Below are 20,051 nucleotides of genomic sequence, written 5' to 3'. Positions count from 1 at the left end.
GGCTGCGGTCCTACTCGAGGCCATCATCCCCCTGGATGATGAATCCAGGGATGATGACGCCATGACGATGGCCCGCTTCGAGGCTTCTCTTCCCATCGACACGGTTCACTCATCGTTGCCTTCCGAACACGAGATCAACCACATCGTACGCAAGTTAATTGCTGGCAAAGCCCCAGGCTCGGATTGTATTGACAATTTACTTGTCAAACGCACATGGGTCATCGCCGCGCCAGAGATTACAGCCCTCTTCAGTGACTGCATCAGGAGCGGCACGTTCCCCGACTGCTGGAAGAGGGGCTTACTTAAGGTAATCCCCAAAGCTGGCAGCCGAGAACCGTCTAGCCCCAAAGCCTACCGCCCTCTAACAATTCTGCCCGCTCTGGGAAAAGTGCTGGAGAAGCTACTGTGCCGCAGGATTGAAGCCCACCTGGAGACACACTCGCCGCTTTTCAATAAGCAATTTGGATTCAGAAGAGGCAAATCAACAGTCGACGCCATAAGGAATGTGATTGCCATTGCTGAAAATTCCCGCCGTAAATACGTCCTAGGAGTTTTCCTGGACATTTCAGGTGCGTTTGATAGTGCGTCCTGGCCTCTTATACTTCAAAAGCTTCGGCTGAAGAGACTACCAGGAAATTTGTTTGCGTCAATTCAAAGTTATTTCACCAATAGATCGTTCGAGTTTCGAGTTGGATCAACAGCAATAGAGAGAAACACCAGCATGGGATGTCCCCAGGGCTCAGTCCTCGGGCCCCTTCTCTGGAACGTACTCTTCGACGATCTCCTTAGAATTCCGCTTCCAACCGACTGTACTGTCATCGCCTACGCAGACGATGCGCTGCTGCTGATCCAGGCCGACAGCAGAGCGAAGATTGAGAGCACTGTTGGCGAAGCCTTAGCATCAATTAAGGCTTGGGGTAGATTAACTAGACTATCATTCGCACCTTCCAAGACAGAAGCCATTGTCCTCAAAGGACCAAGACGACTTAGCTGTTCGAGACCACCCACAGTCCGATTCGGTGACACGAGAGTTAAAGTGTCGAAGATTGTCACCTATCTAGGCGTCAAAATGGACACAATGTTAAATTTCCAACACCATGCCGAAACCCAAGTCCACAAGGCTGGGGTGGCCTTCCAGAGGGTCGGCGGCATGGCTGGTGAAGGATGGGGCTTAAAAGTAAGGGCGCTCAAGATCGCCTATGGCGCCATTTTATGGGAATCACGGCTTATGCCGCCAGTGCTTGGTGCGCGGGCATTCCCAAAAGTGTCACACTTAGAATCTCTCTTTGAAGAGGACAGCGCATCGCGCTTCTGTCTATTACCAAGGCCTACCGTATTACCTCAACTGACGCGCTCCCGGTCCTGGCCGGCATTCTCCCACTTGCCTGCACATTCAGGCCAGCGGCGCTTCAATATTGCTCCTCAGGGGCGAGGAGGCCAACGTTGGTGATTTTCACTTCGTCCCCCCTCCTCGGCTAGCTGGCGAAGGAGTAGCATTATTGAAGCGCAGAATTAGACTTATGTCGCTCGATGCGGCCATTAAGACCTGGCAGCGAAAGTGGGACGAATCGACCAAGGGCCGGCACACATATACGTTTTTTCCAGACATACAGTGGCGAATGGAGATAACCAAATATCTGACTCCAGACCATTACACCAGTCAGTTTGTGACTGGTCATGGTGGATTCGCTGGCAAGCTCTTCGAGCTTGGACTTGCAAGCCGTCCGACATATCCATGCGGAGGGGAAATACAGGATGCCAACCACATCCTATGGGAGTGTCTGAGTATGTGCTCCGAACGGGAGGAAATGCTCAGGTCGGTCCAACCAGCTGTTGGACCCATCGGCCCGTCCGACCTGGTTGCTACTAAGGCCAATTATCTTGCTTTCAAAAAATTTGCGGCGTCTTACTACAGGCGTGAAGATCTCTCCACATAATATTGCTGCCTGTATGATTAGCTTCTTTCTTTGATTTAATAAACAAGTTGCTTCACTTTCTTTTTAGTAATTTCCATGTGCTTTTTCTCTCCCTGGCACTTTGCATTAGAGTAAACTCAGTCAGAGCTCACTTTGAGCGTAGCAACCTAAGTCTTGGGCACTTTCTCCCAGGACACTCCCAGGCCAATTCTTAGATGCTTCACTTCACCAATTGACGGGTCCCGTGATACTCTCGATTAAGACCGAGGGTGGTACGGGTCGGGTTTGGTGGAGGGAATTTAACTTCAATGGTCGGGAACCTCCCTGTTTTACCGACGGATTGAGTAGTGGCGGCGCTATCGGTAGACCGCGTCTGTTTTGGCGGGAGCGAGGACGAATTTGAATTTTGGTATTTTCAGTGGTGGTAGGCTTCGCTCGGCCGGAAGTTGCGAGAGCCACGAAGAGTAGACGTAGGCTGTGGGGTATGGGAAAGTTGATGGTTCGGTCCGTCTTTTGAGGTGGTCTCCTGTGGGAGACTTCCATCTGGTATCAATATTACTATTATAAGAATGACGTGAATATTCGAAAAGTGGATTTATTGCATCATGATACTTTTGTATTTTACAAACCATCTACCTTACGTCCTTCAACCCATGCGTTCAACCTACTTGGAGTTGCATGGAGGTCAAGGCTATATTCTGTGAGGACCAAATGTCGTTTGCTTAACGCGTGCGTGCTACCTGTGCTCCTGTATGGCTGTGAGACATGGCATCTTACTAAGCTTCAAGAGTCTCAGCTTTTGAGCTTTGAGAATCGATGTCTCCACCGAATCTTAGGGGTACATTGGTACAACCGCGTTACAAACACCCGAGTTCGTGAGCAGACACAACAGCCTTCGGTGATTGAAGTTATCACGAAGAAACGATTTACGTGGCTGAGACATGTATTCCGGATGCCGCCAAAGAGTGCGGCATTTCGTACCCTTGTGGCACAGCCTCAAGGGTTCCGTCGCCGTGGCCGGCCCTCCCTCACCCTTCAGCGGTGCTACAAAATCGACCTACGTGCTGCAGGTCTGACATGGCGGGAGGCGCAGGAGTTGGCGATGGACAGAGAGAAGTGGCGCCAACTTGTGCTTGCCCTATGCCCCAATATTGGGACGTGACAGGGTGGAAGAAGAAGATATTATCATATTGTCTTATTAAGAAAACGGAAGAGAGCAATAAATCTAAAGGTGCTTTCTTCAATAAAAACTTTTATTTTTTATTATTAGACACATGGGTTGTCTAGAAATGCATTGTTGGGAAAAAATATACCTAGCTCGATGTATTTCTAAAAACAAAATTTTAACTTGGCTTATTGTGGCACCCATTTGTATCAACATATTATGTAGGAACAATAATTAGGGATTTTCAATCAGTAATTTATCATTGTTTAATAGAAAGATAATTATTTTATTATGTTTCAAAATATTTTGAACTGGAACGCCATATGAAATATTCTGATGAGGCTCGAGAATTTAACGAGACATCTTGCTATCTTCTAGGATTCCACGAGAAGGAACGGTATATTTGAGGATTCCACGAGACGGAACGGTATTCTCGAGGAATTCACGAACCCGAACGGCGCTCCAGGGCGTTCTGCTCTATTCCAAGCGCTGATCATATGAAGAAGAAAAAGAGCCTATGGGACTAATTTACATTCTCCTCCTTGGACCCCCCCCCCTAATATTAAATCCTGGGTGCGCCACTGCCTGTAGGTACTTTGTTAAAACTAAATGACGCTTGCATTTTCACTGTGCTGCTTTATGGTAGAGAGCACCACATCTTACGAAAGCTACCATTTATTGAACTTTGAGACCAAATGCGACCTAACGGGAAGATGAGAGAGTAGACCATATTGGCCCCTCGTCACATTGAAAGTGGTCATGTGTTCTGCGTGGCTCAAAGGCCAAAGCCTAAAGGCCTAAGGCTACTAAATATTCACAGAGTGTATAAAGAAGACTGGTGAGTGACGGGGATTCTTGGAGGCGCTGTGTGGTGAAATAGGAAGATTTTTTTCTAAATCATTTGGGTACCTAGGATGTTATTTAAACATTTTTTTCTATGGAGATTTCTATAATTATTGTAGTCGCGATTAGGTTTCTCGACTGAATAATTTGCCCCTGATGTAAGCTGTAGCAGATTATTTTAATATAAAATGACATCATAATGAGGTCCATTTATCTAGGTAGGTATTAAAATAAAAAAGTTGAAATTTTAAGTTGGGTGATCCAGGAACAATGGACCTAACGAGGATTGTGATCGGTAGATTTTGCAACACTCTCATTTTGCTCTATGGTGTATAGTAATTTCATATAATATATTAGTCTATGGTAATTTGATACAAGGGTAATAATCTTTTGTAAATATGTCAAAAAAATCTCGAATATTACAAGATTTAATTAGCATGGATGAATTGGGTGGAGAAATGATATACGGAGCGGGCGAAATCAAAATTGAAAAACCGGAAGATATATTAGCAGAGTACGATATAAACCAGGCAATATTTAACGGGGTGTGCAGGGGCTGCTTGGGCACAAATAACCTCAAAATCATGACACAAACCTACAACCACCAAGGAAAGGAAGAGACTTATTCAGAGATGCTTATGTATTGCTTCTCTATGAAGGTTCGCTAAGCTTTTACGTTTTATCTGAGTAGTTATAATGGCAAGTCTTTCGCGTCGGTTGATGTGTTTATGCGTTTTGTTATTGTTGCAGTAGTACCCTACAAATATGTATTTCATACATGTTTGAAAGCTAATCTCCAATGAAAGAACGCTTGTCTGTGGCCAATGAACCGATTCAGACAATGAGGGAAAAACAAATATCATTGTCACTTTCTCTCCAAAGGGTGGAGGTAGGCTGTTAAGATCTGATATACATAGTTCACATTACACTTTGTCAGTCAAACTTATTTGTTTTCATTGAACTAAGCAAACAATGTGTAGATAGTGTTTGTTATTTTTTTAAATTAAATTAAACCCTGCCTAATCCAAGCCATAGTATTTACTAGTCAAAAATTATTCATTTATCTATAAAATATCTAATATTATGCCATTAAACCATACAAAATCTTAGCTATTTTATAGATAGAAGAATATTTTTTATCGATTATGGTTTTGAAAACGGTTAAAAAAACACATTCTACGAAAACAATTAAGTATGACTGAAAAAGTGTGCACTATTTTTGTCGAATCGCCCATAGCATACCTAAACTATTATGGTTTGGTTTAAGCAGGGTTTAATTGAATTTTAAAAACTACCCAGCACCATCTGCAAATTATATTCTTAGTTCAATGAAAACAAATAAGTATGCGTGACAAAGTTTAGTGTGCACTATTTATATCGAATCCTAACAGCCTACCTCCACCCTTCGCCACTGCCCTCCACAGATTGTTTGACATCATATTTTTGGACTACATAATAGGTTACGATATTATATTTTTAAAACACCTAGGTATATTATTTATATATGTTCTCACTGTGAACAAGAGATAGAATATTCTTTTCGGCAAGTAACATGCTATAAAAATTAGATTATACTGCTAGAAACACATTACCATCATGCTATGTCAGCTCATGTGTTATATCCCACCCTCGCAACTAAACTGCCACAATCCAAAAAACGTCAAACAGAGAAAATCAGTTTTGAAGTTTTTACCTTTCGCATTTTTATACTGTGTTTTTGAAATATGTTTAGATATTGAATGAAGTTTTGACTTGAATTTGATGACTTAGAGATATGAAGTTTTCGGTACATACCTATACTATGAACGATAGACAATGAAACATAGTAATTAACTCAAAACACGTCAATTTGGACTGTGGCGGTTTAGTTGCGAGGTTGCGATATAACTATCAGAATAATAACAAAAACAACATACAAAAATTATGTTAATTACCTGTCATTTGCAGCTTCTTTCCAAACCACTGATGAATTAAATGAAAAACCACCAAAAAATTGATGTCAGATAACTTGACTCAAAAATGTGTAAATTTGCAGGAAATAAAAAAAAAATGTTCTACAGATCCACCAGTATAAGTTATCTGCTAAGTAAGGGTGTCGCATGCTACTATATGACGTATCACTCAATACTTTTGTGTGATTCTGATACATTTTGGTAGATTTCGCTAACTGGTTTAAAATGTACTACGGGATGGGAGGATCTGTCTGATAACATTTTAAATATCAAGTAAAACGACATTGCACCATGGAGACGTTCTTACAAATGAAAATTGTACATTGCCCACCTTCAGTTTGGGCAAAAACTATATAAAATGTCATTAGCTGAAAACCACTCCATACTAATCAGGCGATACCTCATTGGCTGCATAAAGTTTAATACCTATATGCAGACCAATGAATGGCTCTGAATAGTTTACGAACTATCAGAGAATGTGTATGCAACAAATATATGTGAATTTAGCTAAATTCTTATTCTATATATTCTATAGGAAGTAAATCAATGCATTGCACACTTTTTGCACATGACATGATAGTAACGTGTTTCTACCGTAAGGTTCATTATTTGGACAATTTTATGGATTGATGGATCAAAATAGTTACTGAATGACAACTGCTAAAAAATAAATAATACAGTAGAACCTCGATATAATGGACCATTGTGGGTGAGTGTCCATTAAAGCTGAAAGTCCATTATATAAAAACACAAAAAAAAATCCTGTTTATTTGTGTTCGGATGATATATCCAGATACACCCGTTGTGGAGTGATGTTAATGTTCAATTTCCACGCACTTGCTTTCAGTAAACCTCATGAATCAAGTTTTGTTTGCACTTTTGAAATCAGCTGTTTTTGTATAATCAACTCTCTAAAATGCGTGTAATATAGTTGAATTTTGTTATCTGACAAATAGTTAGTAAATGTTTTTCAAATTTTCGAGATGCGATCTTATCATTGATAACTTTTTTTTTGGGCGTGTTGTTTCTTCTTCCTCGCTATCTTCACTTTCATCCTCATTTTCCAAGATCATATCTTCATCTGCTGTTTCATTTCCAGTCATGACGTGATACCCAGGATCACCTTCATCTACTTCTAACCATTGTAAACATATTGAATTGAGTAATAAATGCCCACACCCATGATGGCCGAGCAGCTTATGCGTCAGCCTATAATGTCGTGGGTCAAGGGATCGAATACTGGGTCTAGCAAATACACATTGTTTTTCAATTTGTGTTTGAGTCAGAGTATGAACCTAATAAGTTGAGCAAGTGACTAACATCCATTTCTCATAAAAACAAAAATCTGTCAATACAAACCTCCACTCTGTGGAGGCTCATATGATCTTATTAGGATCAGACATAGTATAATAATAATAATAATAATAAATGCATCCATTCACTTAGTAAACAAATTAAATTGCTGTGCAGCTGTGTGAATTAGCGGCCAGCGTTAGCTAAGAGCAGGACGGCATTATGACTTGAATTCGAGTGCGAGAGGTATGACGACGTCTTGTACAGAATATTGTTTACAAGCGGTGACACTTAGATTTAAACATGTATAGCATTAACTTCTTTCTCTTCTTTGGTCATATCCGCCCCTTAACTGGAGCATATGGACACCACGCAGCGCCTCCAAGAATCCGTGTCGCTCGCCAGTCTTCTTGCTTCGTTCCAGGTCAAACCAGCATCCCGTAGCTCCTCCGTATACACTCTGTAGATTGTATTTAGCGGCCTTCCACGACGCCGAAATCCGGTCGGCTTGAAGAACAGGCAAGCCAGGTTGAAGTTCTCTTCTGGTATCCGCAGTACGTGGCCGAGCCAGGTCCAACGTCGCCTCTTCACTTTCAGCGTGATGAGAGGGTGCTTGGTGTGTTCTCTTATCTCCTCGTTGCTCCTAACCACCGCACACCCAGTATTCGTCGCAAAACATCTGTTTTCGAAGCTCAGTATACGGTTGCTCTGAGCCTTCGTAAGGTGCCGTGATTCGCTACCGTAAAGCAGCACAGTCAGAATGCAAGCATTAACAGGATGTTGTAAACAATTTTCACATTTGCTCGGATATTTTGTCCGTTATATCCGAAGTCCATTATATCGAGGTTCTACTGTAGCTATATTTAATCAATGTATTTATTGTTGATTACTGAAAAAGTCCATTTCAAATGATGATAAAACACTTACAATGATGCGCAGCTTACTGTCATATCCACCTCAATAATTGATACCGATATGTTTGTAGTAAATTCTTTTCAATTCTCTGACCAGCTGGAAAGCCTACAAGGGGACTTCGGTTCCAAGGTATATTTCATATGCAATGCGTGCATAGACAAACTGCGAGCAGCCGCAGAATTCCGAAGCCAGCTGGAAACTGCCCAAACCACTTTCAATTTTCTCCTAGGTAAGTACGTTGCCATCTTACAATAATTCATTTATATCAGATCACAGAGTAGTCATGAAGACTGCCTCTAGGGTAGAGGTAAACAATAGAATTATTGAACATACATAATTTGAAAACATCTTGATGCCAGATGAAGGTCTCCCACAGGAGACCACCTCAAAGGGCGGACCGAACCATCAACTTTCCCAAAACACCACAGCCTACGTCCACTCTTCGCGGTTCTCGCAACCCCCGGCCGAGCGGAGCTTACCTCCACTGAAAATACTGTACTTCAAATCCGTCCGCGCTCCCGCCAAACCACAGACGCAGTCTGCCTAAAACGGCCGCTCGAGATAGCGCCGCCACTAGTCAATCCGTCGGTAAAACAGGGAGGTTCGTGACCGACAGACCAACATGAGCACCATGACGCCGCGGATCCGACACTTGGATGCGCGCGAAAACCTCTCTCTTGCATCGGACGTCAAACCACAAGCATCTCCAGCCAGAACACCGCGTCTGGCCTGCTAGTGATACGGCCTTCACCATTCTCCTCGACAGAGAAAGGCCGGTATCAATCTCATACATAGAAAAAAAAATATGACACATGATGGGACTTGCAAGAACTACTAGGTAAAATCGTTGTAATTAAGTAGGATGCCCGTAGCTTAATTGGTAAAACACACTGGCACAAATCCAGCGGTTACAGGTTTATGTTCCGTCGGGTGTCATTTTTTTTTTTAAAAGATTATTTCATGTTTTCAAATTATGTATGTTCAATATATAGAATGTTATGCTAAGTACCCACCCATGTTCTTGCTCGATGGTTTCACTCGATCGAACATGTTAACTTGGAAGCATGCTCGTAGTTGCGTCCAAACACAAGACACCTAGTCAAAGCGGTCAAAGCACTACACATCGAGACATGCTCAAGCGAATTTCTGTCAAACATCGAGCAAGAATTACGGACCTTGAATCTTTTTCGCATCGAGCCGTTTGCTCGATATCGAACAAAAAAGCATCGAGCGAGATGGTACACACGTTGATACATGTTCAAATGAGCGTAAAACCATCGAGCAACAACGTGCGTGTATACTTAGCGTTACATTCTCAAATCTTGTGTCTTATTCGTTGAATAAAAGGAATAGTTTATTAAATAAAATTATTGGTAAACGAAAACAAATACACACATGGACAGTAAGTCACCATGTCTTATACACTTTACCTAGTGCTCCCGCGGTGGCGTGCTATAGTAGCCACACGTTGCTGTGTTTAGCAGTGGCGAAGGGTGAAGGTAGGCTGCGGAGATCCGACATAAGTAGTGCAAACTAAACCTTGTCAGTCATACTTATTTATTTTCATTTATCTAATAATACAAAATGCAGATGGTATTGGCTAATTTTTAAAATTCAATTCAACTCTGCCCTATCCAAACCATAATAGATATTAAATAAAAAATATTCTTCTATCTATTACGATTTGGTTGAGCAATGTTTAATCGAATTCTAAAAACCATATTCTGCAATTTATATTCTTAGTTCAATGAAAACAAATATTTATGTTTGAGAATGTTTAGTGAGCACTATGTATGTTGATTCTACACGGTCTACCTCCACCCTTCGCCTCTGGTGTTTAGACACGTGCAACTTTGCCATATAACATAAATTCTATATGCGATTTTTGCTTTAAAGATATATCAGCTCAACAGATGGTTGAACATACTCCCGAAATATGCATTCTATGTTTCGTGTTTATTTGGTTTTATTTATTTACAGTAAAACTTCATTATTACAAAAAGAGATAATTCGAAATTTGCAGTAAATCGAAATTTTCGCGATAATTCATAAAAAATCTATTTAGAGCGATTTCGAATAATTTTACAAAAAATTTTGTATTTCATAATTCGATTTTTTTTCGACTTTCTATCCCATCGATTTCGAATTAACAGCTTTTTACTATGTATATAGGTATTGATTACACATCCTCACATATTTTTATCCGTTAAATTAAAAACAAATTATGATTATGGCAGATAAGACAAGCGAAGCGAATGATTATGGAGAGATCGCAGACACACGGCTTGTCTTTGAATCGGACCGCGATGCTAATGATAATGTGGAAAGTGACCCTGACTTCAAACCCAACGTTAAGAAAAAATTAAAACGCCTCAAAGTGGAGAGAAAGAGAATCAAGAGATCACTTAAAATTGCCAAAAAAACCAGGAAAAGTAGGACCGAGTCTGATCCAGTGATGATGGCTGAATACCATAGGTAACTTTTTATTAATTTAACTTTTATATAGATTTTCTAAAATAGTCTAAAGGGCGTATTCATCAGTGGTGTGCGTGAAGTTTTACTTGTGGGCATACATAATAATATCATTCGGGTCACGATCCTCAGTCATGAGGTCGTGATGGCGAAGAAGATATCAAGATACATACTAACAAATCTCTCGTTGGCTCCAAATGAATACGGGGAGGAATCGCAAATTGCAGGAGGGTTGGGATGAACACAGTTTTGGTGAACTGATTTATTGACACCGTAGAAACTACAATATTGTGTTTGCACAACGCATGCGCGGGGAAGACTTTGGGTGTACATATTTAGAACACGTCTAACTACTTCGACATGGAGGTCGGTACAGTCCAAAGTACGCAGGGTCGCTCGTCAGAACAATGAAATACTTATTATTTCTCTCATCTGGCGGCTGAAAGGTGGTTACTAAATTATAAAACACTTTCAAAAGAGGCAGGATGAACTCTGTGAATCCGGGGTAAGGTCAAACAAATGTGAGGCAAATTGGTTTTAACAACCGTAAGCGAGGAGCGTTCAGATGGGTGCTGTTATAAAAAGAGGGTGTTAATACATACCTAAGTACATATTATTTTCTCGTGTTTTGTAACTCATTAAATTTTTTAATGTGGTTTGTTGGTTTTAGATTTTTACTATATTTTTATTTTGACAAAATATCTAGGTGAAGACTTTTTGGCTTCAATCCTTGATTTAAATACCAAAGTTATTGTCTATTTCAAGTTGGCTGAGACAGTTTTTCGTTACACATCAGCCGGATTCTCTTTACCGGTGATTTTGCTGTACTGTGCTTAAAAACGTTTCACCTAACTATGTTTTTCGCCATTATAATACATTTTTGTTGTAGATTGTATTCGAAAATGCGACACATGGATACGGGGGCTGAAACCAACATTTCGCGGTGGACAGAAGAGGACATGAAGAAAGCGGTCAAGATGGCGCTCAATACCAGACTGTCCGTGCGCAAGATAGCTTTCATCTTCGGTATGTCCCGGACAACCCTGTCGGGTAAGGTGAAGAAGGCCAGGGAAGGCAAGAGAGTGGACTTCATTCCGAAGAGGAGGATGTACATGAACAGTTTCTTTGAAGAGCTTGATAGTAAGCTGGTGGAGCAGATTGACCAGCTGCCGAAAGAACGCTTGCCCCTTGTGAAGACAGAGTTTTTGAAGATGGCCAGGACGTTGGCGAAGACGTGTAGCGTTCGTGCAGATTTCGATATAAATACAGAGACGTCTGGGAATTACTTCCATTGCGTTTTCATGAAGCGCCACCCATCCTTGAAAGAAAAGACGAAAAGGGAAAATTATTAGTAAGTTGTTTTGCTTAATTTAAACATAATTTATTAAAGCATTTCATTTGTTTTGTTCGCTGTCTTTACGAAAACAAGTATTTTCTAAACATGATACAAACCAACCAATTACTAGAAGTAGTCCTGTTTATTTATTAAAAACCTTATAAATGGTACTCTTACCACATTTATGATCAAACCTTGCACGCAAAAAACATTTGTGTGGCGCATACGTCGCGAGAATAAGGGAATTTCCCGAGAGGCCAAATCAGGGTTACGCTTAGTTCCCCTGTATACTGGGATTTCTTGAACTGAGGTATGATTCATACTGACGCGATCGGCGAGTAGTTGGCGCCGCGTTTTCAATTAGTAAAGTATTACCAGGAAGTACAATCAGGCGACCATAGATAATAGACGTATACAGCAGACATAGATAATAATTTAATAGAAAATCCACAGAGAAAACCATTAAAAACAAAGAACGATGTGAGTCGAAAATGTATAGGCCTGCAGATAATAGAAAAAAACGTTCACCGACTAGTGCGGTTCGTAAAGGTATGTGCTACTGGATGAGAGCATTGGTCTGATAACCAGTTTTTTCTATGCTGATTAATAGTACAAAGGCGTAAAAATTATAGTATTTATGAAAAAAATATAGTACAAGAACATTTTTCGTCTTGAATCCTTTAAAATTATAGTATTTTGGTATATTTGGCGTAAAATTATAGTATTTTACATTTTTCGCGGAATTAAAATTATAGTATTGTACTATAATTATAAGCGTTGGACTATAAAGCCGTGGGTCCCAGGTTCGAATCCTGGGTCTGGCAAGTACACATATTGTTTTTCAATTTGTGTGTGTCAGGGTAAGGACCTAATAGGTTGAGCAAGTGGCTGACATCCATTTCTCGTAAAAAACAAAATCTGTCAATACAAACCTCCACTCTGTGGAGGCCCATATGATCCTATCAGGATCGGACATGGTCGCAAAAAAAGTATCACTGCTGATAACATTTTAAATACCAAGAAAAATTAAATTACACACTTTTTAAAACTTACTGCACATCATAACATGAATACGTGTATTAAATAAGGCTCTAAGTACCAAAAAGTAGTTTTGCCTGTAGTTACAAAATACCGAGTCATTGCAGTAAAATTTCATGAAGCAGACCTTTTGAAAAATGTAGTGTTACAGTGTGAAGCAATCACGGCAGCTTCTATAATTTTAGGTATTAAGAACTCGCAAGTGTCAACACACCATCGTCAGCTATTTTATATTGAATGCCGTTGACCACTGCAGTGCTACTTACACCATTATAAATAAAACACGCCAACGGACTTACAACGTCGACAGGTTTAATTAATTTGCTGTATTTTTTTGACTTGCTTGAGGCACTTAGACTATAGTTGAAGTTATTGGCGTTGGTATGTAGAACATTTTTCTATAAAAATGTCAGTTTTTATGTTTTTGGTACTTAGCGCCTTAATTAATACACGTATTCACATGATCATAATGTATGTGAACCTTGACGGTGCTGCCATCTAGTGTTCCCCTCATTTAATTTCATTACAATTTTATGATGTTTAAAGATATGTGCCACTACTTTTGAAACTCATATGTACAATATAATTTTTCTATGAAACTGATTGCTATTTCTCTCTATATTTTTCTCGTAAAAGAAAAATATATCATCATAGATTCAAACCTTTAAAAATAAAATATTATATCAAGTAGGTATGTCACTTATATGATTTCGTTTTTACAGTGAATATGATGATAATGGCATTCGATTAAAGAAAAAAATTCCCCCACCCTTCGAAGTAAAGCTTACCGATTTGAAATGCAAGTATGTATCCGCCGTTTTGATTATTTTTTTGAACATAATTAAAGTCTTGGCTGGATCAATGTTGCAAGTACCATTTGGCAGTGGCGAAGGATGGAGGTACACTGTGGAGATCCGACAAAAATAGTGCACACTTTGCCAGTCGTACTTATTTGTTTTCATTGACTATGTTGGTTAGTTTTTAAAATTCAATTGAACCCTGCCTAAACCAAACCATAATAAGTACTTAGATAAAAAATTTAAAACATCTTATTTAATGTTTTATAATTAGGTTTAGGCAGTGTTTGATTGAATTTTAAAAACTAACCCAACAGCATCTGGTATTTGTATTATTAGTTCATTTTATAAATACGTGACGTATGACTGATAAAGTATGCACAATATTTGTCGGATCTCCACAGCCTGCATCCACTCTTCGCCACTGCCATTTGGGTTACTTTACAGGAGACATCAAAAGATGTCTTTAATTTTTATAGGTGAAACTATGAAAACTCACCATTATCAAAAATTTTGTATATTTGACAAATTAATATAATTTTGTAGAATGTTGCTCCGAATATTTTGCAGCTTACATCATTGCTTCAGCCAACACTTAAATTATGTGGTATTCAGGGTAAAGTATATAATATATAGCATAGTTTCTTAACCGGTGGTCCGTGAAGATTTTTGGGTGGGCCGCAAAAATTTTCTGCAGTTCAAAAATAGTTAGTATCCATTTTTAAAAGCTTATATTAAATTTAAAGTAATAAATATCTTTCAAAACTTGTGCACAGACAAGGGTTCACAATGAATTAACAAGTCATTTCCGGACCGAATGACACTATTGTATATAGTCATAAATCGTTAGAATCATAGCAAAACGGGGGCGTGGTTTACCTAAAAACCCAACACTTGAACTGTGATTGTATTATATTTCGACAATTGTTTCAAAAATAGTGTAAATATAAATATTTATTATTTTATTCCAATGTTGATGGTCAGCAAAACATTTTTTGATTTTTTTGTGGTCCGCGGATGTAAAAAGGTTAAGAAACATTGATATATATTACACTTAACTGTGCATGTTTTAAAAACTAGCAACATTTAGATGTTCCTAAGTCGGATCTCACATACGGAATCTACTTATCTGCGACACAGTCATAAATCAAACTTTGTAGGAATGTTGCATCTCTCACCCTCACACACCCTCACCCTCGCTACCTCTTGAAACGTCGACGTCATAATAAAAATTAAACATCACAGCACATATAGCGATTATTATGTATTGGTCCTGCAGAAATGTAAGAAGGTGATGATATTGGATTCATCTGTCAATCGATGTACAGTGCAGTTATTGTCAAAATGAATATTGACGCGCTCATCTGCTATTTTGATCGAGGGTAAGTAGGAGGCAACTGACGAGTTTGACATTTGAAATTTATTGCTAGTGACACGCTGTTTCCTTCAAACTAAAATGTCACATTTCAGCTGTGTGTCCATTAGGTTATGTGTGTTTTGTAAATACCAACAAAATCACATTGACCTATTCTACGTGTTGCAGTCAAGATGAGTGTGAGATCCGGCTAATAAAGAGAACTAATGTAAATACATCTATAAAATGTTATTCCATGTTATTTTTTTTTATTTAATAAATTGTCAATAAAATAAAATAGGTCAACCAACTCTGTAAATTTATGCTTCAATTTTACTGCAAGTATTTTACGTTAATTTTGAACAGCTTAAAATGAATTTACTGATGATACCCAAAAGTAAAGTGAAAAAATATACCAAACGGTCTACTAATCTTTCCAAAAGATTCATTATACGACTTTATCACTTTGTATTCATTCATCACATGATTGCTTTATAACGTGTTTTTCTAGTACTGTAATTTACATTTCAATTATTTCCATATTACATAGCTCTGTTTCTTCCGCAATCACGCAATATTGACCATGATTATCATGCATCGTAAAACAATCTTTATATGTGGTGAATATCGAGTGATAAAACCATTTTATAAAGTTCAAAATGTAACAAAAATACATTCACACAAATATTCTTTGTGTAATTTCACACAATATGTATCGAAATTCTTGACTAGTATTAATAAGTAGGTATGTAAAACTGTTGATGATTGTAGGATTTGCAATGAAGAATTCTTGTGGAACTCAATGCTGAAGACACACATGTCCGTCCACTATCCTCGTTTCGTCTGCCAGACGTGCGGCCACCTATCCGCCACCAGGAGTCAGTTCCACTACCACAACACCACCCACAAGGAACGGAAATTTGTTTGCAAGTTCTGCCCTGACAAGAAGTACAAGACTAGTACGTCACTCAGAGCGCACACCAGGACGATCCACCTGGGTGATAGAAATTTATACAGGTCAGCACCTTTGCTATGGTATTTCATATTTAATAAATCCATTTAGTCTTAGAGATATATTTATGTCCAATTTATTACTGGAGGTAGATATGTTTTGTTTTCATTTATCTTTATGAATTTACAACAGCCATAAATAATGATATATATTATAATTATATACCTTTATCAAGTTTCATTAAAAATACATGAAATGGAAATGGACACATCACTTTTGTGCTCTAAAACTATTAATTTGTCACCAATGTTCCCTCTAATTTTTCTATTGTGTGTGCGGATCATCAACGCATCTGAGCAGTGGCGTAACTAGGGTTGGTGTCACCCGGTGCGGTAAATTTACACCCCCCCCCCCCACAAACACACACATACAATTTTTCATTAAAACTTGTATTTTAAGGTACATATTTATTAATTTCATTGATTTTATATAATAATAACACTAACAATGATAATTTTTGAAGTAAATAAAAATAAGAAATAAAGAAAGAAAAGTATTCGTTGATAAAATATATAAAATACTTAGCTTGCAGGACTTTTGTTATATTTATATTAAATCTATATTATATTACCTACTTTTTTTATACAGTATATACTCAAGTACTCAGATACTAGGCGATTCAACGCCCCAGACAAAGCGAAAACATTAGAAAGTGATTAATTATATGAAAATTGTATAATATTCTTACCCAATTGCTTGGTACTATATCACATTGGAGGCCAGCCAGTCAACCAATTTTTTGCACAATTTCAAACACAACACTCATTTGTTTGTCTTGACAAAAATATGACTTAAAATGTTATGAATAAGATTTCACTTGCGTGCTCGCGTTAGTCGCACTTGACCTTCGCCTTCCGAGAAATGAGTCGAAGAATTGTGCATGTGATGGTTTCGTGCATTCGAGCAAAACTAAAATCTGACAAAGGAAACTTTCTTTTACAACATTTTTGTGTGAGCACTGTGCGGGGGTTGAAAACATGTGTGTAGACACAGATGAAAAGCCAGTGTCTTACTTACGGAACTATGAGAGTCGCTATGACACGAAATTGACTATTATTCTCATAAACTGAGTAGCCTTGACTCATATTTTTGTTAAAGTTCTATCCATTGGTTACTGTAGCTGGCAAAATGAAAATGATTACTCATGAAAGTGTCCCTGTTTGTTTCCACCAGGTGCCCGATTTGTAACGAGCACATGAAGAGCTTCGCATGGCGTCGGAAACACCTGATGGAGGTGCACAACGAAGTGGTGCGCAAGTATCCGTGCAAGCGGTGTGATAAGGTGTTCGAGGCTGCCGGCACGCTGTCCAAACACGTGCGCCAGGTCCACCTCAACGAGCGCAATCACATATGCGATCTCTGCTCCGAGTCTTTCTATGAAAAGAGGAGCCTTGTTAGGCATATGAAGACCCACTCTTTCTAGACTACTTTTAATGCAAGGGTTGCCCAACTTTTGACATAAAGGGGTCAAATATGAGAACCTACCACATTTTTTTTTAAGAGCGATACATATTTTTACATGGGTAGGAGCAGATTTACCCTTTTAGCGGCCATACTCTTATTGCCAACTGTGGCACACTATAGAAAACAATTTTAATTATCCATAATGGTCCGAAAACTTGCATTTCATAATTATTTAATTTATTAAATAGACATAAGCTACCTTAATTTAATATACAAAAACCGATAGCCAACATTATTAACGCAATTTGATAAACATTTCATGTAAGAACTACTAGTTAAAATCTTCATAATTAAGTGGGATGCCCGTAGCTTAATTGAAAAGCACACTGGCGTGAATCAAGATGAAGAATACAATCATCTGTATTTTTTTATTTCAAATTATGCATGTTCAATATCTTTCGAATTATCTATTAAATTACTATCGCCTCTAGATGCCAAACTAATCACAGATCAACACCCTATGTAGAAAGTTTTGTCATAGACTGCGTTTATTGTGCCCACATTAATTAATTAGCTTTTATATAATATTCGAGATTATTTATAAACGCTGTCAACAGTGTATAGTTTTCAATACTCGAAAAATATTCTCATTATTTGGCAGAATTTAATAATACAGTAAAACCTCGTTAATACAAATTCCACTGGACCGAAAATCGAAAAAAAATTCGAATTACGAATTATGAAATAATATCATCAATATCGTTTACGATCATAGATGTGCCTACCAAATTTCCGGTGCCGTGTGTGTTAATGGGTCATAAAATGTCAGGACTATTTTTATTACCTTAAAATAAGTAATTTATGATGTTTTACGAAAAGTCTGTTACAATTTTCTATGACTGGCTCATGAAATAGTGTACTTTATTACGATTTATTGATTATTTTTATATGCCAGGACTCTGAAATAATTTCGAATTACGAAATTTGAATTAAAGGTATGGTTTTATATGAAAATAATGTTCAAGGGACTTTTTTTTCGCGAAAATTTTGAATTACAGCGAATTTCGAATTATCTGTGTTCTTATTAACGAGGTTCTACTGTACTGCAATAATTAATAGGTGACAATTTTTTGACTGTAGAAATTTAGTAACCACTGGCATTCTTTGTAATAAGCATTTCCTAATATTGAAAAAAACGCATTTTCTTGTTTTTGCCTAATTTAAATTTTTTTATATTTGCGGTTAACCCGATCGCCGCGGATGGGACATCTGTTGTTTTATACGTAAGCTCTCATACTGGGCGGATGTCGCACCAGTTGAGAACGAAAATTGATATGTCGGTAAAGTAGGAAATACTTTGCGCATAGTATTGATTTTTGGGCTCAATTTACCGAGAGTACACCGCAGAGAAACGTCAGATTTTTTTAGTCAATACTTGAAAGCATCTAAGCGACACTTTTTGAGCATAGACAATCATGGAAAAATTGCTATTATATGGCTAAATCGCTATTATAAGCGTAGACAATAAGTACAAATATAAAAATCTTTTACGATGAATAAAATTCAAACATTTTCAATTACCTAATAAAATTCGCCGTTTTCAAAAGTCAGTATAGCATATTAGAGTTCGCCAATGCATTTAATAAAATTTAAATAATTATAAAGTAACCTTTGACACAAAGACACTCGTGCTTACCCCTTCGTATAAAAACGCTCTAAATAGGTAGGTAGGTATGCGAAAATAAGGAACATTTTTCAAAATAACGTTATAGATAACAATATTTTTTTATATAAAATTTAGCCGTGTTAACTAAACGATATTGTTATTATTTCAGATAATTCTGACTCAAATTTAATCAATAAAATAAGAAATACGAGTGAAAATGGCTTGAATGGTTTTTATTTACTCTTTGATTAGTGATTAGTGAATGTAAATCTTAAGTAGGAAAAGTGGCATTTTAATGAAAATCAGTGACGTTTAATTTCAATAAGTGTGAGCCGTTTTATCGAGGTTTTATTGGCCGGGCCATTTGTTTGTGGAAGCGAAATTTTTTCGTGGGACTCATAAACTGGAGCCTGTTTTATTTATTATACGTTTAATTAAATGAATACGGATACGGAATACTGACTATGGATATATATTACAATCTTATAAGAACAATCACTAATCAAAGAGTAAATAAAAGCCATCCAAGCCATTTTCACTCGTATTTTTAATTTTTTTGATCAAATTTGAGTCGGAATTATCTGAAATTATAACAATGTCGTTTAGTTAACACGGCTCAATTTTATATATAAAATATTGTTATCTATAACGTTATTTTGAAAAATGTCCCTTATTTTCGCATACCTACCTACCTATTTAGAGCGTTTTTATACGAAGGTTTAAGGCTCGCACAAACCAATGCGAATATTCACCAAGTACCCCGTCAAAATATCCTGAAAAAAGCACCCGCCATCGGTACGGAAGGTCCGGTCAAAAGAGTCTCAAAAAAGCCAACGCCACTGTAATGCTCCCTACTTACCTGTTGTTAATGAACAAACGTCAGGGGAT

The 20,051-nt window shown here is 38.0% G+C and overlaps 1 protein-coding gene across 1 annotated transcript; it reads left to right on the top strand.

Moving 5' to 3' along the window:
* Window positions 1-4,274: 4,274 nt before the first annotated feature.
* Window positions 4,275-17,771, top strand: LOC147073562 (uncharacterized). The gene is made up of 7 exons (XM_085944419.1): window positions 4,275-4,583; window positions 8,181-8,313; window positions 10,322-10,559; window positions 11,446-11,907; window positions 13,653-13,733; window positions 15,853-16,098; window positions 17,267-17,771. The coding sequence occupies exons 1-7, from the start codon at window positions 4,323-4,325 to the stop codon at window positions 17,514-17,516; spliced, it is 1,671 nt and encodes a 556-aa protein (XP_085800545.1). The 5' UTR covers window positions 4,275-4,322; the 3' UTR covers window positions 17,517-17,771.
* Window positions 17,772-20,051: the final 2,280 nt, after the last annotated feature.

Source organism: Rhyacophila brunnea, unplaced genomic scaffold, assembly GCF_057557595.1.
Source record: "Rhyacophila brunnea isolate RB1 unplaced genomic scaffold, BYU_Rbru_1.0 scaffold_17, whole genome shotgun sequence".
In the NCBI taxonomy this organism is placed as follows: Eukaryota; Metazoa; Arthropoda; class Insecta; order Trichoptera; family Rhyacophilidae; genus Rhyacophila; species Rhyacophila brunnea.
This window is presented reverse-complemented; position numbering and strand designations above follow the sequence as displayed.

What these genes read in the sequence shown, in the direction of transcription:
- LOC147073562 (XM_085944419.1), top strand. Translation starts at nt 4,323, where the DNA reads ATGTCAAAAAAATCTCGAATATTACAAGATTTAATTAGCATGGATGAA. An exon ending in TGTATTGCTTCTCTATGAAG is followed by an intron (nt 4,584 to 8,180) that starts GTTCGCTAAGCT and finishes TTCTCTGACCAG; the next exon opens with CTGGAAAGCCTACAAGGGGA. An exon ending in ACGAAAAGGGAAAATTATTA is followed by an intron (nt 11,908 to 13,652) that starts GTAAGTTGTTTT and finishes TCGTTTTTACAG; the next exon opens with TGAATATGATGATAATGGCA.